General features: G+C 43.1%; 1 protein-coding gene across 1 annotated transcript in view; it reads left to right on the forward strand.

The window, feature by feature from the left end:
* The first annotated feature begins 2756 nt into the window (after positions 1 to 2756).
* The window catches only part of LOC126297476 (protein obstructor-E-like), an 87645-nt gene continuing 67679 nt past the window's right edge, over positions 2757 to 22722 (forward strand). Inside the window, exon 1 of the mRNA XM_049988350.1 lies at positions 2757 to 2950. Coding sequence (XP_049844307.1) covers positions 2902 to 2950 — 49 coding nt within the window. The 5' untranslated portion in view covers positions 2757 to 2901. The remainder of the gene's footprint in view (positions 2951 to 22722) is intronic.

Below are 22722 nucleotides of genomic sequence, written 5' to 3' on the forward strand. Positions count from 1 at the left end.
ATACAGAAGTTTCGGACCAAATCCTATGTTTAATTGTAAAAGGAGGGAGAAGGGCTGAAGGGCTGCAAGGCATAATCATAAAAACACCAGAGGTGACACGTCGTTATTATCTGTAAAACACGCTCGTGAGCTCTATTTTAAATTTTAATGTACTGGAGCACCTTCCAACGAAATATCACGTACAATTATCTAACAGATGAGAATATATTTAAAAAAGTAGTATCTATGCAGTACTCACCAAAATTTGCAACGCTTAGAATACCAGGTACCAGATTTCATTAATATCAATAAAAGTTCCAAAAGTGTTGTTACCATTTCACAGTATCACCTGATATGACGTGGTAGCGATTATATAGGGTACTGAACACAGCAAAGCTCAAGGTCTAGGTTTAACATGATACAATAAAACCCTGCCTAGGTGAATGTGAAGGCTCTACAGTGGCTGCATGTAACAGTCCTTAACGTAAGCAGAAGTAACACTAACAGTTTAGCTTACCCTATGGTCGACAACATTTGTATTATAAATCTTAGTCAGAATAACTTTGTAGTTATAACTACTGAAAGACTAATCAGTGAAGTGACCTGTAGTAGTGTTAGAGTGAACGTGTGAGATGAACGGAAAATATCGAATGTAAAGTAGACACTTCGAATTCTTATACAACTATCCAGTTTTACGTTTCACCTGGTTCCCCTGAATGACATTAGACAAATATTGGGATAGTTTCTTGAATACGGCTACGGCTGACTTTCTTCCGTATCTTACTCCGGGCGAGCTACTGCTTCGTCTCTAATATCCTATTCCCTGATGAGAAGTTAAGCTGTAACTGTCCTATCGCTTCAGCAACTGTTCGCTCTGACGATTAACTCTTCAGTATTGATGAGACTGATGTTGGTATATTCATACTGCAGCATCGTATAAGCGGAATTGTAGATGTAGCGTCAGAGAAAAAATATTCCACGTACGTAATTCTCCGAGTATGTATTCTATGGCTTTTTACTACTCATTTACTTGCTGCATTACACTCTTATTACGTTAATATCTTCTCACTCGACTCTGTGTACTGGCACTGCGGAGAAACATTAGAATACTGCGAGTCATCGCTGGTATCGCCCTAATAAGGAAAGTAGTGGTGTCATCAAACGTTTTCGTTTTGCTTGTTGATATTTTGGTTGCTATGGCCTCATTTACCGACTGCCATTTTTCATTTTTAGTTCACTGTTGCTGTTTGAGATTATATATTGTTATTTTATCATTGAGAGACAGGGAGTGGAGCTGTGGACGCTAGAAAATGGCGTGCCAAGTGGAGAAATCGGTAAATTTACAACGTATTCTTCTGTCTGAGTTCAGCAGAGGCGTGACAGCAGTGGAGGCAGCGAGAAACATTTGTCCCTCGTATGGGGATAATGGCACTGGAGAGCGCACAGTAAGATGGGTTTCTCGTTTTACGCAGGATCGTTTCAACATTAGTGACTCTCCAAGTTCAGGAAGACCTTCGTGTCATCCTGAGATGAGGATGCGGATAGGAGGGGCACACCGCTCTTCCGGTAGTTATAATGATTTTCTTTGACCGGAGTCGCTACTATTCGATCGAGTAGCTCCTCAAAACATGGTTGAAACGGCTCTAGCACTATGGGACTTAACATCTGAGGTCATCAGTCCCCTAGACTTAGAACTACTTAAACCTAACTAAGCTAAGGACATCACACACATCCATGCCCGAGGCAGGATTCGAACCTGCGACCGTAGCGGTCACGCGATTCCAGACTGTAGCGCCTAGAACAGCACGGCCACTCCGGCCGGCCATCTGATCTTGCGCCCTCAGATTTCACCTTTTCCGCTGTCTACCGAACAGCCTTCGAGGAACTTCCTTTCCGGATGGAAATGAGCTCCAAAGTTGGCTCGATGAGTTCTTCGCGTCAGAACCACGTGATTATAGTCACAGAATTGAAAAGTTACCCCGCGTTGGTAGACTTGTAAATCGTGAAGGAGAATATATTAGTGATGGCTATAGTCTCTGTTGTGTGTATTTGTTGTGTTTATAAAACTTCGGGAAAATGCTTCGAACTCATGCACCAACCCAATAATATTACCTCCCGAACAAAGTAGTCAGTCCGCAGCTCGTGGTCGTGCGGTAGCGTTCTTGCCTCCCACGCCCTGGTTCCCGGGTTCGATTCCCGGCGGGGTCAGGGATTTTCTTTGCTTCGTGAGTGTGATGTCCTTAGGTTAGTTAGGTTCAAGTAGTTCTAAGTACTAGGGAACTGATAACCATAGATGTTAAGTCCCATAGTGCTCAGAGCCATTTAAAACATTTGAACCAAAGTAGTCATAAATGGTACTATGCTGAACAATGATGCATGGTGGTGACTTTCGATCCACGGCGCTGTCAGCACGTTTCCGAGCTCGCTACAATTCAGTATTAGTTAAGCAGCTATCTAGTTAGTTCAGAAGTAAGAGAAGTTATGCAACGTGTTTCGCCAGGTAGCAGATTTCGTCCGGGTTACGAAGCGGCCACTGCTGTTCCCTCCTCGATAGACCATCACACCCAGCCAGGAAGCTTTCCTGAAGCGGAAAAGAGTTTGCTTTATTCAAACAGCCAGTTGCGCCAACGGGAGTCACCTTGTGTAAGAGCCGGCGTTGTTTTTTTTCCCCCTTTCTTTTTCGCCGATGAATTTTACGCATCGCGGACGTAGGCCGGAGCTCGGTTTTCTGAAACCCTCCAGAGACGGACTTTTCACTGGCGCTTCCCCGGTGGCCCACTTAGTAACCTCTCGAGCGCTAACCAATAGCCAGCGCCGGCGCGCCGTCCCGGCCAATGACGAGCGAGCGGGCGCGTAGCATGTTTCAGAAAAAGGCGGCGGCAGCACGCCAGCCACCGCAGTAGTGCTTAGTGCAACGCCGGCATGACGTTCCCCGCCAGCTCGCTCTTCGTAGTAGCGCTGCTCCTTGCAGGTAGGCATCCTCTTCCTGACCGTAAGGACCCTTACCGGTTCTCCATTTAGTAAAAGCGAAAGTTGTTAGTGCGGCTTCTGACCTTTCGCCAGTCATCTCGCTCAAGTGCGTAACGCCGAAAGTTCTCTCGCCCTAAAGAGAAAAATAAAATTCAGCACATTCGCTGTATGCCTCTACTTTTGAGTCAGTATTAACAAATTACATGTTCAGGTTCTGAAACATAGTATTAGTTTCATCAGAAGCTGGACGTTTACTCTTAAATCTAACAGGAACCGTACATTGGCAGTTCTTGTGTATAGCAGCCTGCAAATTTTGGTCGATACCTTCCGTCAGAAAACTTTAGTTCCTCTCTCCAATCTACACACCGCTACAGAGGCTGGAAATGTTAGAAGAAAACCTCCACAATGCGTGACATTCTACAGCATGTTACAAAGTTGTTCTAAAAATTCGCATAGTAGCTGTGGAATACCTGTAACTGGAAATGTATACTGCGTAAGATGCGATTACTTGCCTAGGTTCGTACTAGAAATGCAATGCAATAACTTTCAGGTATACCTCGAATAGCTTCTCAATAATTTACATCAATATTTCGCAAGAAGCGCTTCAGCTCTCTCACAAAGTTTCTCAAACAACGTCTGTAACGCCGGCTGGGATGGCGGAGCAGTTCTAGGCGCTACAGTCTGGAACCGCGCGACCGCTACGGTAGCAGGTTCGAATCCTGCCTCGGGCATGGATGTGTGTGATGTCCTTTGCTTAGTTAGGTTTAAGTAGTTCTAAGTTCTAGGGGACTGATGACATTAGCAGTAAGTCCCATAGTGCTCAGAGCCATTTGAACCATTTTGAACGTCTGTAACTTTTGGTCAAACGTTCTCGAGCTTCGCCAGAAGATGAGAATGATACTTATCGAAATATCGCGGAATTTGAACGCAGCCACCCAGATGGAAGCCCGAGAGGATTTAATCAGCAGTACACTCCGTGAAAGCTTACATTCACATGTCTCTGACTTTTCACCCGAGGTTCACCTCCTGACGAAACAGTCGGTATATGATAGGCCGATTCCTGAATTTCCTGTATATTCTTACTTGATCATTTTTGATGGTGGTCCGACGCAGTGACATTTTTCTCTAGAGTTTTACGTATTAAAACTGCATATAAGCTGCACTGTATTCACAACTGCGTCGGTAAATTGGAAGTTTGATTAATGTTATCGCACCGTTTCACATATGGAGTAATTTGATTGTGGGGTTTCATTGCGGCGTCTATAATCGAACAAAGTGTCATTTTCTCCCACAAATTCATCTCTTTTTTTTCCCACAATTTAATAACCAATAATCTCACATTTAACAAAGGTGAATATTTATTGCCTGTCATATATTGTTGCATCAAAACATTACTGTAATCATAGTACATTTCTGCTCAGCTATGACAGCATAAACCAGCTTTAATTAATGAAGCACGAAAGTCTTATCCTCCAGCATTCAGGAATTACTTAATATCCCGAACTAGCAATGCTTTTGTCCTCAATGAACATCTCCTTGTTGCAGTTACAGGGTATTTAAACCAGTAATTTAGCAAATTCGGACGTGTTTAACTGAAAACAGCTCTTATTTATCCATAGAAAGCCGATCCTCTCTCATCACGACCGATCGCTTCATCTTTAGGAAATGCATTACCAATTAGTTACCAACATGTGCACTGCATTTGAAGAGTTGCCGTCTTACGAGACATTAAATTAGTTAAATTTCGAGACCATTTACTCAGCGAAGATACTTCGTGTCTTAGTTTACCGTGGGAATTAACACTATTGAACATGGAAATTATTTCTGTGGTTTGATAAGGGCTGGTCTTTTCAAAGAAACAACAAACCAGCAGTCATTTGGACCGGGCATCAGAGGTTCTGCTAAGAAGCAGGTACACAGACTAGCGGTTCCAGTGTACAAGGCTAGCTAGCTAGCACTCTGGCACTACGCCAGTCCAATGGGTCGCACCGGGAGATTTCTCAAGACGTGGACAGCCAGTAGTCTAAGAGTGCCATATAAACTTCATCGAGTACACAAGACAATGTTTTATATCATTATCAAGCTCTTATACACAACCTAAAAACCTTACCTCGATACCGTGGAATGTTCTGAGGCCCTCGTATCTGCTACCATAGACGTGCTGTCTGAGTCATTTTTTGATGACTCCTTAGGTCATGAAAGTAATTTGCCGATGCAAAGCACTTACAAGGTGCACCAGGTATATGCTTTAATGTCATGTTGATTGTTCCCCTAATCGTTGTTGACCTGAGGTTAAAAGCTAATCTTAATCTTACATTTCGCCGGCCGGGGTGGCCGAGCGGTTCTAGGCGCTACAGTCTGGAACCGCGCGACCGCTACAGTCGCAGGTTCGAATCCTGCCTCCGGCACGGATGTGTGTGATGTCCTTAGGTTAGTTAGGTTTAAGTAGTTCTAAGTTCTAGGGGACTGATGACCTTAGCAGTTAAGTCCTATAGTGCTCAGTGCCATTTGAACCATAATCTTACATTTCCATGCAATAGTTTCGTATCTAAAAGTTCGAGATGGAGGTATCCTGTCTGCGTAACGCAATGCTGACCTTAATTGAGTATCGGTACATGGACCGAGTTTGGCATCGTAATGGTTCAAATGTCTCTGAGCACTATGGGACTCAACTGCTGTGGTCATTAGTCCCCTAGAACTTAGAACTACTTAAACCTAACTAACCTAAGGACATCACACACATCCATGCCCGAGGCAGGATTCGAACCTGCGACCGTAGCAGTCGCACGGTTCCGGACTGCGCGCCTAGAACCGCGAGACCACCGCGGCCGGCGGCATCGTAATGCGACGGATATTCTGATCAATAGTATGATTAAATACAGAAAATAGTGAAATGACCTACACGTGAGATAAAAAGTCGAAGACGACTGCGTCATCCGTAGCGTGGATGTTGCCTCCTAGGATATTTCGTTTCTCCTAAAAATAGATGGAAATTTGCTTCATCATCTTTAGCAACATGTACACGTAAAACGGGAAAACACTTGTAAGCTAACCATACCACACCTTATTTTCTACATGTGCGAAATGCAGCAGACCTTTGGTTTTACTTGTGCAGCCACGCCTTCCAACAGCGAGCAAAACAAGGTTAGAGACTACGAAGGGACGCATGCGCGATAGAAAGAAGCCCATATAGTATTTGAACCGAGGCCGTGGTGCAGTAATTACGACACCGGAGACGTATTCGCAGGGAACAAATCCCCACACGTCGATCCTGACGTAGGGATTCTGTGAATACCCCAAATATCTTCAAGCGAAAGCCGGAGGATACCTTAAAGAGCTTATGGCCATTTCTTTCCCAAATATTTCTCTAGCTGAACTACTACACCGTCTCTAAAGACACCAACATAGACAATATTTCTAGCTCTAATCTTCCTGTTGTTTTTGCACTTGCAAACATATTTCTATTTTTCACGCATAAATTCGTGTTAAAAATACTTTCATCCTGAAAAGCATCACATTTATTAAGTTTTTTTTTGTGTGTGGATGGAGCGTGAGTGGGAAGTGGGTGAGGAGGATGGGGGAGGAGGAGGGGTTCCGTAGGTAGCAGGAATCTGCAAGTCATCGTGAAACAAGGAGATCGAAGCTTAGAATTTAACGTCTCACTGGCTTTGAAATCATTTGAGTAAGACCAGTAGCTCACTTAGGCTAGAATAGGGGAATGAGAGTTGTTTGGGGGGTCATCCCAACGGTCCCTGTAAGCTAGGAAAACTACGGGAAGTAAGGGACAGCTGAACCGAGCTCCTTCTCAATGCGCATCTAGTATCTTAAACATTTGCCCGTTTCTTCGAATCAAGCGAAAGACAAAGTGTGTCGATGATTCTGTAGCTACACGCAAATGGGAAATTTAAAATAAAGTGCACTAACATGAATAATCTAATTCTACACAAACACGCTAGATACTGACGTTAATACACCGTAGCTGGGATTTAATGCGATTCAGTAACACTTCTGTCTTTCTCTGCCAGACTCGAGCTCACATGAGCGCAAAGCACTCTTCTGAAATTGGAAACCATCGAGGTTAACTATTTTAGTTCTGTTACACATGCATTCAGACGATACATTCAGATGCATAAATTCAGACAGTTATACAAAATTGGGAAGGTTCGATTATTGTTGCATATCGAGTGGGATAGAAGAGAAGTCTGAAGAAATGCCTTAGACTCGACTGTAAGTCGGTGATGAACGTGCACATTCCAGCATTATCACGCAGCACTATCAAAAATAATATTTCCAAATATATACCTTGAATACCATTTGTAACCGTTAGTTTCACAAGCTTAGGAAATCCTGCTCTCCATAGAAACGAAAAGGCACAATTCAATGAAGTCATCACTGAGGCGTTCAAAGTTAAGTTCGCATCGGTGTCAATGAGTGGTAGACTATTTGTTCAAGTTTAAGATACATATCGGCTTTCTTCTGCCTCTAGGTTTTTAGTGGACTGTACACCCTTTTTCTGCCATTAGCGCGACCGTTCTCATGAAAAATAAATTTATTTGAACAAGATCGCTTTTCTGTCGTTTTAGTTCATACATTTCTCGTTGTGGCTCTGTTCCCCATGTCTCACAAGCCCTGTAGCGTACTCTGATCACTCTGCCTTCATTCATCAGGTATTTTTCCATTTGAAGGAAATGGAAAACTTCTTGGTTTTTTGTATGTCCCTGTCACCTGTTACTCATTACTTTCCTCTCCCATTTGCGAATAGAGTGAGGTAAAACTGACCTCATGCTCTCATACGCACCCCAAACGTCTGTTACCTTGTATTCACGCTCGTTACGCGATATATATGGTAGACAAAGCAGAACTCTTTTGCAGTTTTTCTGAGTAATCGTTCCATAAATTTATGCAATAGCGATGTGCGAGAAGAACATCTCTATAACCATAAATTTGTTGAATGAAGGCGACATATATTCAGTCAGTATGTAATATTTATTAAATCCCCTTTTCAGTCACTGAAAAGATGGCTAAGTAAATATTACAGCCTGAGTCAAAAAAATGCAGATGTTGTTTAGCGTATTCCATGTACGGTTGAGTCTCCTGAAAACTCTCGTACTGACTAAACTGGTCTTATCAGCAAACCTCTAAATGATTTCTACGTTCTCCTTAAAGTCGGCCTGATTAGTATTACAAATATTTGAACAGCGCTGAAGAACATATCCCATCAAATGCACGTGTGCGTGATTCGCAGTAATTTTCAGTACTCTACCAATTGATCGATGTCCGTCCACCCCTATTGCAAAAGTTCTTCTTGCTCATTTCACTTCATATCTCTGTTATTCTTCGATTTGCCAGTAAAAACCCTTGTCAGTAAAGAAATTGAATATTAGAAGATATTTCATCCTTATTTATGCACATTTATTATTCTGTACTCAAAGTTGTAATTTTGTCTAAACTACTCTGACCTGATGATACTTGTTTAACAATCATGTAGGAATAATACAATCAGAGAATATTCTGAAAATGTCCCTTATTTTCTCTGTTAAGTCGTTTGCAGATAAGGGGAACATTAGCTTTCCTATCACGCTCTCCTTGGACAAACCTGACACTACCTTTCTTTCTAATGAACTTACGCCGACATTCTTGACAATAATATGATGAATTCGAGACAGAGGGACCGTGGAGGTGATTCTTGGTACAAATTCTGGTTCCGATGCCCAAGCTTTAATTTTTTCTAGGCTTTTCCAAATAACGCCAGCTGAATATTCGAATGGTTCTATTCCATCATCCATCCTCCCCACATTAATCTACCGTAGTTCCTCCAATACTCCCACTATATGTGGCTGGCAGATAGATTGAGTTCAGGAATTTGTTATGGTCTTGATACAGAAACTGTCTGTGTGTTGGCTTTTGATAGCTCGCGAAACGATATAACTTAAATAGAATATAACTTAAAGAGAGATATATAACTTAATGAACAGAGTTGAGATTCAAAACGAAACCACGTAGAACTCTCCTTTCGTTGATTCATCTCGCTGAGGATATTTTCAACGTGCCACTCAAAGACTGTGGCAAGCGACTACTGATTGGCTTCCACTTTCCTGTAGTTTTCTCGTTTGCACTGTAGCCGTCACTGTTGGTTCGTTTTCGTTGATTTACCATCACACCAATACTTCCGTTATCTGTTATTTAAGTATGCGCCGTTAGATTATCTACTAGTGTTTTACTCATTATTCACAACCGCCGCGAGAGATACACTTGGAGCTATAAAACTGGACAGCGGGAGCGTTCATGAACGAGGACTGACGTGAAAGTAGTTCATTGAGTGAAACGAAGCCTTTCCCCGGCCTGTTATTGCTGCCCGCTCTGTTCTTATGACCCACTGTTCTCCTAGCTCACTTGTCGGGGGCTATTTTATCCCTGTCATAGACAACAAGGATCCGTCAGCTCATCTGTCTTCTTTGCCACTGCTAGCGCCAATACGAGTTTGAGTGGAAGGATCTCTGCATGTTTTTATCGCACATAGGGTAGCAGATGTCTCCTTTCAGGTACAGTTTGAAAAGGAGGAACTGTTACACCTTAACACACCGTCTACATCGAGGTCATTAACGGTGGTCAAACAGCTCAGCTGAAATAGGATGGGAGAGAGATTCAGCCGTAGCCAAGCGGAACTGTTCTGACTATCCACCTAAAGCTATTTGGTGAAGGCATGGGAAATTTAAATCAGAATGGCCAGACGAGTATTTGCACCTCGCTACTCTGGAACATATGTTCAGTGACTTCAGTAGTGTGCCATATCGCTTGGCTTAAGAGAACGAAATTATTTTAAGAATGCTCTGTCCTTTGATTTCCTACAGAACTCGGGTTGGATGTCGGAATTAATGTACAATTTCCTACTGGACACTTATATCCTTCGAGTAGACATCTGATATCATCTGCATCCGTACCTCCATCGAAGACTTATAACCTTCATGTCACGACGAAATTAAACAGTTTTTGTACCATAATTGACCCAACATGCTATTGCGCTGGTGGACAAGATTACTTGCAAATCACTGTACATGGACATCAAATATGACTTCCTTTTAATTTGACAGAAAGAACCTGAGGCATTTTATTACCTCTGTTTCGCAGTAGGATCCGCAGTACATATATCACTATATCATTTCTCAGTTCTACTTATATGACGTATAGTGGATCTTACATCCTACTCTTATTATTTGTGTGTAATTTGTGCATGTTGTTTTCTGACTATTGTATTTACCGACTATAGTAATATTATCTATATATGGCTTAAAAACAAACAGAACACATAAGATCGACATACGTTCCTCGTCGTCTCCGCTGGACAGGAAACAGAACTAGCAGAAACTATTTAGTTCCAAGCTTCTGCTAAACACATTTGATATCCTATCAGATCAGAGGCATTATTGTCCATGTCCCACTGACGACTAAACGTCCACAGATAAGCACATACACAGGGTGATCCAAAAGTAATTGCACACTCGTCGTGGGTGTAATGTATGCATCAAAATAAGACTAAAATGGCTGCAGGAGCTGGCACATTTAGGCTACCCCAGATGTCAGAGTTTCTGTCAGTGGTTACTCTAGCGTGATGCTGCTGATCCACTGTTTGGTCGTCAGGTTCTGCTTATGGATGAGAGCCTCTTTACTCGTGCGGGTATCGTGAAAGCTCATAACATGAACGTGTGGGTGTTTGACAATCATCGCGTAGCTACAGTAAGAGGATATCAGCATCGTTTTGCAGTTAACGTTTCGTGTGGTATTGTGGACAATCATTTCCTCGGACCACATGTTATTCCACAGTGCCTAACTGGCAGAGTATATCAACTGTTTTTGGAACATGAATTCTCTGGTTTGCTTCGTGACGTTCTATTTGCTGCACGAACCAACTTAACCTTTATGTACGACGGTGCCCCAGGCAAGAGAGTAGCCCAGTGTTGCTTATCTCGATAAGTGGGGAGACCGTGCAGAACCTGTTGCTTGGCCCACCAGATCTCCGGATCTTAACCTCCTGCATTTCTACCTTAGGGGCCGTCTCAAGAAACTCGTGTATGGTATGGAAGTTGAGACTAGCACAACTATAGCAGCTAACTAAATGCCTGTTAAACTATGCAGAATATGTTAAACGGAGCCTTCAACGTTCCGAGAGCAGTAAGACATCGAGCATGTCACTGTCATCCATCGTCTATATGGATATCATTTTGAACATGTTCTGGGGAAAATGCATAGTACATAGTTGTGTTGAATTTCGAATACCTTAGTGTCGTTGCTTCCCGAGAAGAATCACTATTGTGATCCCTACTCTAGTGCGTATCTCGGAAATAAAGCAATTTCAGGGAAAACTTTATTTAACTTTTTACTCTTACTTTGGTGTACACATTACACTTGCGAAGTGATTACAGTTACTTTTGAATTACCCTGTAGATGTCTGAGCCGTCCTCCGACTTAATAAAGCTCTGATTCATAAAACTGCCTCACATCATTAAGTATTTTAATAAAAAGGGTCGACTGAGAAGCACCATCAATTCTGATACTAGTCGCTGTCTCATCGCAGCATTAGCTGGCACAACGGACGCCAGTATGACAAACACGGATCCGTTGCGGATGTCATAAGAACTGGCGACCGTGAAGGATAAACGTTATTGAAGTTTGTCAAGGTCGTATGGTGAACGGTGCTGATGGATGCACTCCGCTATTAAGGAGGCTGTGGTCATCCCTGCCGTCATGCTTCAGAGGAAGGCTGACGTCACGCACACTTATTGGAAGAAGAGCGCGCTTGGCATTGGTGGTCGCCTGCTTGCAAACGGAAACCAGTTTCTACTCATTGTGATTACGAAACCTCAAGGGACTGGCAAGGCCTTCGGATTGTCCCGCAATTCACCTGCTGCTCTTCGGAGAACTAAAATTAGCTGAGCTCATCGTCGAACGATGGACCGCGTAACTTAGTGTGCGTGACAGATGAACGAAGACCAAAGAATCATTCATTGCTCTGTGGGGTGAGGTAATGTTTAAATCTCTGCACGCACCGAAAGATATCTGAAGGAACCCAAGATTGGCTATGGACGAGGGAAACCTTAAGAAGAGTTAGAACAATAGTAATGCGTTTGTTCTCAAATTGGCAATTGGCAAAAAAAGAACCATAATCGTTCTCATAAAGGAAACCTGCCATAACGCATTGATAAAAGGACTCGTCAGCTGGCTCAAATGCATCACACTGAGCGTTTCTCGCACGCATCTACTGTCGTGGTATACAGTCCCAACCTCACTTACAGATTTCAAACTAATTAATAATTAGAATAAAGGATGTTTAAAAAAAGTGTCACAAATTCCTACAGGAATCAGTATTGTAGACTGGAATCGCTCTTTGAAGTTCTGAAGGTAGTGGGTGTAAAATGCAGGGAGCAAATGCCTATTTACAACTTGTACGGAAAATCAAACGGCAGTCGAGAGGAATGAAAGGGAAGTAATGGTTGGGGAGGAAGCGACGCAGGATTGTACCCTATCCCTGACGTTATTCAAACTGAACACTGAGCAAGCAGTCACGGAAAAGAAAGAAAAACTTGGAGAAGGAAGTAAAGAAACAAAAACTTTGAAGTTTGCCGATGACATTGTAATTCTGTCAGACACAGCAATGGACTTGGAGGAGCATCTGACGGAATGGACAATGCCTTGGAGGAAGAATATAAGATGAACATCAACAAAAGCAAAACAAGGGTAATGGAATGTAATCGAATTAAATTAAGCGATGCGGAGGGAATTACATTAAAAAAAGCGAGACATATAGAGTAGTAGATGAAATTTGCTGTTTGGGTAATAAATTTAATTAATGGTTGTCGAGGTAGATGGCATATAAAATTTAGACTGGCTATGAGAAGAAAGCGTTCCTGAAGAAGAGAAACTTGTTAGCATCGAATATAGATACATATGTCAGACATTCTTTTCTGAAGTTATTTGTCCGAAGTGCAGCCGCGTATGGAAGTAAAACATGGACGATAAACAGTTTGGATAAGAAGAGAATATAAGCTTTTGAAATGTGGTGCTACAGAAGAATGCTGAGGATTAGATGGGTAGAATTCGTAACTTATGAGGAGGTACTGAATAGAGTTGAGGAGAAAAGAAGTTTGTGGCACATATTGACTGAAAGATGGTATCACTTGATAGGACATATTCCGAGACAGCAAGGGATCACCATTCAGTATTGGAGAGAAGTGTGTGTGTGTCGGGGAGGGGGGAGGAGGGGGGGGGGGGGAAGAGGGGGTGATTAAAACACGTAAAGGGAGACTAAGAAATGTATGCCCGCACTCCACTTTTTGCAGTACAGTTTGTTCACATTGCGTGGAGTCACTAATCTTCTTCAGCTAACGTAGCGCATGAGCAGTTTAGCCTCAACTGACTGATGTCGCAGATCGTTGCAATGGTATGACTCCTATGAGCGCCGCCATCAGTCTCTAGCAAAATACAATGATTCAGGCACGCGCAGTAAACGACAACAGTAAGGCGGCCTTCACCACCGAATACTACATATTATTCCTCACATGTGAAACGGTCCATAGCTCAACAGGCATTGGTTTCCGGTCATACAGTTATATGAACTTTTCATCTACAGGGTGTTCTAAAGTGATCCTTACAACTTTGATCACGTGTATTTCTAAAACGAGGGCAGGTAGGAAGTTGTGGTTTGCGATATAATGTTCACATAAACCTGAAGTTTAAATAGCCTTGCGCAGAGTTAAACGTATGTACCATCTGTAGCACGCAGGATATCTAAGCAATATTCCAGTTCCACCCACGTCCAGTCTCTCATGTCCTCTTTAAAATGTGCGGTAGATACTCTGATGCGACTCGCAGCTTTTGCAGGTCCGGCACTGCAGTGTGGTAGTCAGGATGCTTCACAAAGCCACCTCACACCCCAAGAAAAAAGATCTAATCGAGTTACGTCTGGAGACCCGTTTTAAATACCTCGTATGTAGGATGCATTTATTACTGTTGTTAGAATGAGTAATGTTGCAGGGATAGGCAGCTTAATCTATGAGAAATGGGTCCTTGTCTACCAGTACAGCGACCTGGAAATGCATCGTCTGCAGCTTTCATAACGATCGAGGCTCCAGAAACAGGGGTACCATCCTGCTGCAACGTGATGTCAGGATACTGTTTTTCGACGTGCAAACTCGGTTCACATGTGTATCACTCGCGCTTGGACGCCCAGAACTCATCCTTTTCAAGGCAGTTCAGGGTTCCTTGAAACTCGTGTACCACGGTCTGATGGTCGTACGTGACGTTGGTGTGCTCCTGTGACGTGTCCGGAAGTTCCGCTGGACCCCGATGTCATATATGGTTTTTTCACCATTACACATTCTGTGCCATCTGCTGCGGATAGCCAGTTTCGTCAGTAACCATCCAGAAACAAAAACTAGATGCTTGTGAGCGATATGGCGCAAACCGAATCTTTCTACTCATCACCATTTCTGAAATATACGTGATCAAATGTATACAGATCACTTTAGAACACCCTTTAATGTTGATTAAGATGGGCTCCTGTGGAAACATGAGACACTATGTTTAGACATGTTCTACGTAGGATATGTTATTACTGTTCTTTCTGGGATGAGTATTGTTACAGGGATGGGCAACCTGATCCAAACGTCAGGAAGGATGAGTGCTACATGAACCAAGTTCCTAGAGCTGAACGGTGTCCTATTAGGAAATTTTGGCTGGCGAATGATGACTGGGCAGCTAGTTCTGTGACATTCGACTGAAATAAAGTACTGGATCTCTCAGAAATTGGGAGATAGAGGATGCACACAGAATCAAATAATGGATTTGAAAAATAGTACTACGATGTTTCAGCTGGGAGTAATATTACTGGAAGTGTTTCAAACCCCGTATTCAGCTTCGACCATGCCACCATGTGCTCTTGCCGCTGTTGATGGCAGTATGACTGAACCCAAATGGTTGGTTTTCGGGAGTTTACCTGGTTATAATAATCCCGTCCAGTAACCACTACATCTCGTTCTGTCCCTCGCTTGTGAGCATAATTCAGGATGAACGGTGTGTTATTTGAAGGAGAAGCGGCAGCTCCAGTTTTAAATACCGATGTTGAAGATGGGTAGAGCGTTATCCCAACCACATGATTATCCAGTTCTGCCCTCCAATGACACCGGAAAGGTCGAAGTGGCAGTGGACGTGAGCTAGGTTTAAAGTCCTGTCCAGCCACAGAGATTTACGTTTCGCCTAACTTTTCTAAATCATTGCAGGCGAGTGTTGGGATAATTTCTTTGAAAAGGTCATGGCCTATTTCCTTTCCAAACCCAGCCGAACGTGGTCCTTAAGAAAACATGAATTAAAGAAATGGCCTCTTGTGGAGAGGACGAACCAGCAATCAGCGGTCACGTTTATCCTTCTGGGATTTCTCGCTGAGCATAATTAATTTTAGTTCACACTTTATGTGCCTAATACACTTTCAACAAATAGGAAGAGCACGTTTTCATGATTCATAGTCAGTTACACCATGTTTTCACATGTCCTCGCAGTAGCGTAGTACACGTTTTGCTTATTGACATTAATACTACTTCTTGTTCTTTTTATGTTGGTATTTTTGTGCAGCAGTGTGAGCGACCACCTGAAATGCGGAATGATTTCGTTCGTACGTCATTTTTAAAGCAGTCATGCAATATGTGTTACGTTGAGATAGATGCACTGACACCGAGAGGTTAAAATATCTTTTTGATTTGGACAGTTTATTTCCAAAGAATATACGTCTTACGTTAGTGGAGGTTCGTGATCATAATTCGGGATAAACGAAGTGCTATTTGAAGGAGAAGTAGCAGCTCCAGATCTTGATTTAAAATAATTACGAAATGGGTGGCTGAATTCAGCAGATGATTCGGGAAAAGGGACATAATCTGTTTGCAAGAGAAACGTTGGGCTATATGTCTTGACGAAATATGGGACAAAGTCGAAAAATAATAGCATTACCAGCACAAAATAGTTTTTCACTGTTCGGTTGAGAATATCTCTCGTTGTCTCAAGGGACACAAGAAACTATAAGGGACACTCAAATGAAACCGAAAGAGATGCGAACAGACGGAGATTATGTACATAGATAATAATGAAACTTTCGTGTAGTTCAACGGTCTGGTGCGAGTCTTTCTATTGGACGCCATTTCAGTGACTCGCATGTGCCTAATGTCCCCTGTTATCCAACCGAGGATAGGAGACCTACAGTTTAACGTGGAATCCGAACCATGTGTTGTTTGTGGTGACTCCTCGTGTCGATATAGCAAACTCTTGGCTTCCAGACACGCGCTTTACTGCCACACCATCAGGCTCCACATATGTATATATCGTTCAGTTACAGGTTTTAATGAATGAATTTGAGGTCTGGACTTATCTTTTAAGTGCATTGACTTACAAGCTTAAATGTTTTACACTGCCAAGGGACGGTATATGGCTCTGAGCACTATGGGACTTAACTTCTGAGGTCATCAGTCCCCTAGAACTTAGAACTACTTAAATCTAATTAACCTAAGGACATCACAAACATCCATGCCCGAGGCAGGATTCGAACCTGCGACCGTAGCGGTCGCGCGGTTCCAGACTGTAGCGCCTAGAACCGCTCGGCCACCCCGGCCGGTGGGGCGGTATATCCTCCTGCCCGTTCCTGAAAATTAGTCCCGATATACGGACTGACAGACAGAAGGGCAACGTAGTTATTCTATAAGGGTTCTTTTTTACCGATTGAGGTACGGAACGTTAAAAGGTAAGCAAAATCTTTGTTATGTCAAAAGTAATCGCCATAACTTGGAATATATTTATCCCACTGTGAGACAAAGCAAGAAGCTTGATTGTACCCACGAGTACACGTCTTCGTAAGAAGTACGTCGACGGCCACAAATGTCTTTTTTCAGGGCTCCCAAAATATGGAAATCGCGTGAGGAGATACCAGGACTGTATGGAGGATGTTTAACGGCTTGCCAGCGAAATTCCTGCAGCGTAGTTGGCGGGCCCACATGTTGCTAAGTTTGCTTCGAGTACACCGCAGTAGTTTCGCTGGGAAGCCGTTGCCCATCCTCTATACGCTCCCGATCTTTCCCTGTGCTGTTACCATACTTTTGGAATTCTGAAGGAAGACATTCGTAACCATCGATTTGTTTCGGACGAAAAGGTGCTTGCTTGGGTACTATCAGGTTTCCGTAGATAACTGCAAGCAGTTTTCCAAGAAGATGTCGACCGTCTTGTCTCACATTGAGATAAAGATATTAAAAGTTATGGCGATTACTTTGGATATAATAAACAGTTTCAAAAAATGGTTCTAATGGCTCTAAGCACTATGGGACCTAACACCTGGGGTCATCAGCCCACTTGACTTAGAACTACTTAAACCTAACCAACCTAAGGACATCACACACATCCATGCCCAAGGCAGGATTCGAACCAGCGACCGTAGCAGCCGCGTGGTTCCGGACTGAGGCCTCTAGAACCGCTCGACCACAGCGGCCGGCAATAGTTTAATTACTTCTTTTCCACCTGTCTCTTTTTCAAATGACTGTCCTTTATAGTTTTTAGGAGACAAGAAAAAGATTAGGTAATAGTGTTATGGAGCTCCGCTGCCCGTAATAAGCAAGAAACTTTAGGAGGAAGAAGACCCGGCGATAATCGGCGGGCTTGCGGAATTAAACGACTTTCACTTAGCCGCAGGTAGAGTCTGCCGTCAGCCACGATTGAAGTATCTTCTTCATTTAGTGGTTAATATAGCGTCGCTGGCAGATGGCAGCTCGTCAGCGGGGGGTTCGAGGAAGTGGCGGAGGCGTCGTGATATTTTTTTGCGGCATTGTTGGAGAGGAGCAGGCAGGTTGCAGAACGGCGCTTTTATTTATGTAGTCGATCGGAACGGAGCGGCCAGAGTACACGGGCGGGGCCGCTGCGTCTTCCGCGTTCGTTTTCACTGAGCGGCGGTGCCGCGGGAAGAAAGTCGCCGGCCGGGAGAAAGCGGAGAGAGTCACACGTGCGGCTTCTCTCCAGACATTGTCACCTGCTCGCACACGCCGCGCACCTGCCCGCCAACGCGTCTTCCCACGCCCCGTCTGTCCAGCGACAGAAAGAGAAACCGCTCTTCCCCTGTTCCTTCAGCTCCTAGAAGCCAATCACTCTCTAAATCATTCCACAGGATCCAAATAATACTCTCGTGTTTAATGTCCTCTGATAAATGTGTCTGGTCTCTGGGCGTTTTATAACCACTGACTCTACAACGCTAATTTGGTGCGGTGATGCTGTGGTTAAGACATCGGGGAGGAGTGGGTATAGTAACTCTGTCCGCCCACCATGATTTAGTTTCTCCGCGTTGACCCTAAATCTCCCGAGGCGAAGACCGGGATAGCTACATTAACAAGGCCACGACCAAGTTCCTCCTCCATTCATTTCCACAAGTACTCGGCCTGTAACTACCGTGACGTCGACAGAACGCTATCTGGAATTTCATTATTTCCTTCCGGTATGCAGATGCCTTGGCACTCACACAGGCCGCTGCGTCGAAGGCTCTAGAAGTGTCATTCGGCAGTGGCTACTACACTATACAAAATTAAAGGATCACGTTTTCGGTCTCCGTCATTGTCCCATTTCGATACATATGTTTGAGATTTGGCTCAAAGACGCCTGCAAACGTCCTCTGGAATGGCGGAAAAAAAGTTCGCAGCTCAGAAGTCACGTACCCATATTTCGCCCCTTCTTCTCAGGCCTCTGCCATGGTCAAAAACGCGACACTCTGCGTTGAAATCACGTGGCCGAGGAAAACATTTCAGGCACGCTGGCGCTCCGAATCGCCACGAAAAGACCTCAGGTAGGTGCATTAAGGACATGAGTGAAACCACCTCTTCCCGGACGGCGTTGATTCCCACACATCTCGCTGTCGAAAATGACAGTTCATTGTGCGATGGGCAACAAGAAGACGTTCTTGACAACGTTCGGCACTGCTGCCACCTTCTGGGCGCTTCAACCCTACTCTAATGACATCGTGGGGCTGCAACACCATTAAACGTGATACAACCCCTTTCGAGTGTAGACGGACTGCAATTTTTGCTCTTCTGTACAGGAAGGAGTCACTACGAACTGTTAAAAACCATTTAACGGAAACTGGACGTAAACCGAAGCAACGAAGGGTTCATGTGCTTTTCATCGCTCCTTTTTCGTGCCCGTCTGTGTCGTGATCACGGGCGGGGGGAGGATGCAACATTAAAGAGTCTGTGAAGAAAACGGCAAAAATTCCCCTAAAGCCCCCCTACCCCCCCCCCCCCCCCAAATTTGGCAATACACCAAGGTGCCACCAACGCACCTCAGTTTAGCATGTTACCTAAGTACCTGTCAGAAACTTCGACACACATTCTGCGTTTCGGCTGCTCTGGCACGTGAAGGCAGGCAAACACCACCTAAGGGGTCTCGAAGGGATGCCTAAAATCCAACGTTGAGGAATCAAAAGAAGGGGATGAAACTTGGGTAATGGAAGGTGTTACGACCTTCCAGCGTGTGATAAGTCCATGGCGGCGTTGGGCAGAATTGTGGTGAAATTTGGTGTCATTGTGACATTATTAGCCCAGCTTACAGCTCACTTGAACTTTTGAGATCTGCGGCCTTTTTTCCCCTCAAAGACCTTGTAATTCCCAGTAAACCACTTCAAGCGAATACTGGGATGGTTCTGCAATCGACGTCAGATGACAGAGTTCCCTCACCATTACCGAGCAGTCAGAGCTTGTGCTCTATCTATAATGGTCGCGTTAAGATCTAATCTGCCCTAGTCTACAACACGTTCTCATATTATTCCTGATTACAACAATACGCTGTAATGAAGCGACGGTGCAACAGCTTGGACTGAAGCTTCGGTCCAGCTGTCGATGAACAGTCCCACATAAGTATTGAAGATCCTGCTGGAGAGAGTCAAAGACACAGCATTACCTCTGTTACTCGATTCTGGCGAACTTGTTAAAGCAACTGCCATTCACTTGAAGCGATTAAGAAAACACAGAAAACCACAATGTGAAGAGTGGGCTGAAATTTAACTCTAGTTTCTCCTGCTAAAATCGTTGTAAATTTAGAAGAACGTCTCAATGACCCACTTAGGAATAACTGAAATAAAATTATTCCAGGCGATGATACTCAGACGGTATGTCCTTCGGGAATAACCTCGCCCAATGAAAAAAGAATCTGAAGAAAGTACCAAAAACTTGCTTCTTAAATAGATTTTTGACAAGTTCCCAAAAACAAAACAAAAAAAATGGCAAATAAGATAGACAGAAACTGATACTCAAGTTTTCTCGCTGCGCCACTTCAATAAATGATATTAAGACGATCATAATATTTGGAATTTAATCACCAAGGAAGCTGTCGCTAAATTAACATATAATGACTGCAGTATAAAGTCGTTGCAGGTGGAGCGTTTGATTCGTTTGTTTATTGCCAAATTAGATGACACAGTGGTTAACACTGGGCTAATATAAAGGAATAGACCTTCTAGCAACCTAATATGGTTGACTGAGTTATCTCTGCGTCACTAGAAACAGATGCTGACATGTTTATTTAAATAGGCTAACGCTGTTCATTCCTCAATCAACAATAATCTTAACATTGACTAGACGTTACAACCTTAACCTTCTTTCGCGTTTTTACGATAATATACTACTTTAGGAGAGAGGATGCTCCGTCACACAAATGCTGATCCTGAATAAATATTTAGCACGAATGGTCTGAGTTCTTCCTCATTAGGTGGAAAGAGGACCACTGAATACAGATATAACAATAGTTACATTTTACCTTAAAGCAGAAAATCAGTCTCTAGGCGAGCGAAGAGTTGTGATCTTGTGTGCAAATGAAATGCATTCACTTCAGAATTACTACACAAAAAGTGACTGCACACAACTGTCACACACTGGCGGGTCTTCTCGTTGCAAGAGAAAGGCCGGGTTCACAGGACAATGCTCTTTACGGAACGAGGTTAAAGCGATTTCTTCCCACGAGCGGCTGGAGAGTATTTTCGCATGAATAGGTTGTTGACTTAACTGCATGAAGTTCAATTTCAATCAGTGCTGCCTCAATGGCACGTGACTTTCCTTCGTAAGATTAACAGTGCGCAGGCGGCAACAGTTTTCATTACGGCGTGCGCTTTGAAAATCTCCTTGGCTGTGTTATCTAGGATGTTATACTGGATTCTCTCATGCACTGATATATATCCAGTAACATTTTTTCTCCCTCACGCTATGAATCTTCGGAATGACCATTTTATGTTAGGATTGTTTTGTCTGCTAAAAATATTAGAGTAAGCACGTAATACGTTCCAAGTTGTTATCCGATTCGTTGACTGACCGATCATTTATAGGTCTAGCTTACATGCTGTATGTCAGTCCGTTATTTACCGACTACGAAGATAAGATACCATTGGATATGAACTGGGCTGGTGGGGGGGGGGGGGAGGGGCAAAAAAGCTTCATAGTATTTGATGAGTAACTGTCGTTCAGGAAGCAATGTTACCATAAATGTCGGGACACAAAGGTAGCTTGCGATAAAGTCCTCCTACCTACCACACTGTAGGATCTTGAGGTTGGATCAGAATCATGAGTCTACTACGAAAATGCTAAGAGTTCTGAAATGTCAGGCACTATAAAGAAGCCACCGCTAATAGATATTATAGCGCTTGAATTTGGTGCTGGAAAAGGGAAAAAAAGGTAGGATAATTGTGCAATATCGAAGACTCCATTAATTATAAATTTCCAAACCAGTTCTTCGTTTTAGCCACAAAAATAAAAACTTATTCAGTGTCCACAAGTTTGTTGTTCGGAAAGGCAGGCAGAAATGAAAAATAAGAGCCCATTGGTGACGGCAAACGGAATATTGAAACATGTATGAACGAAAGGAAGCTGAGTAAATAGCATCTCGTATAAGATGAAATTTACATAGCAAATTCTTTTTGCTTACTTCGCACGTAGTGGTCTTAGTGATAAAGTAAAATGTCCTAAATAACGTAAATGAAATCACAAATAACTAATTTTTGTATGTACTATCGGTCACTTTTGGAAACATCGACGACAGTTATTCAAACTCCGCAATATAGGCAATGGTGTACAGTCAGAAGTAAGACTGGCATGATAAGTGTTCATTGGGTAAGTATTAATAATAAATAATATTGTGTTGTAAAGAATTTCTGTATATTCTATGAATATGCTGGGTGATAACAAGCTTCTGTGACTCTATCTTAATACACAATTCGTCTAGTTCATGATGTCGAGAACGCTCCGTAGATCGTGTGTCCCACCACCCCCAGTAATATATTCTTCCCAGTTTTCTACAGTGACATCGGGGTTTAATTACCCAATCAGAAAAGGACATTAGGTTATGATATCATCATTATCAACCTCTTTAACATTGGAAGAATGTCTCTGATATTTCTTAAGGAACGACTTCAAGAGCCTACAGTAACCAAATGATATTTGCATGAAAAATGGATCCCAGTATCTCCTGAATGTTAACGTTGTTTTTAAAACCTCCTTGATAGTTATATTGTCTTCGTGGTGTACGTATTATTCAGAGAAGACTTTCAATAATAGTAATTCTCGTCAGTGGCTTAAAAGCTTCGAGAAAACAGCGTAAATAATAGAACAGAAATATTATTGGTTCAAATGACTCTGAGCACCATGGGACTCAACTGCTGTGGTCATCAGTCCCCTAGAACTTAGAACTACTTAAACCCAACTAACCTAAGGACATCACAAACAT

Source organism: Schistocerca gregaria, chromosome X (genome assembly GCF_023897955.1).
Source record: "Schistocerca gregaria isolate iqSchGreg1 chromosome X, iqSchGreg1.2, whole genome shotgun sequence".
Classification (NCBI taxonomy): Eukaryota; Metazoa; Arthropoda; class Insecta; order Orthoptera; family Acrididae; genus Schistocerca; species Schistocerca gregaria.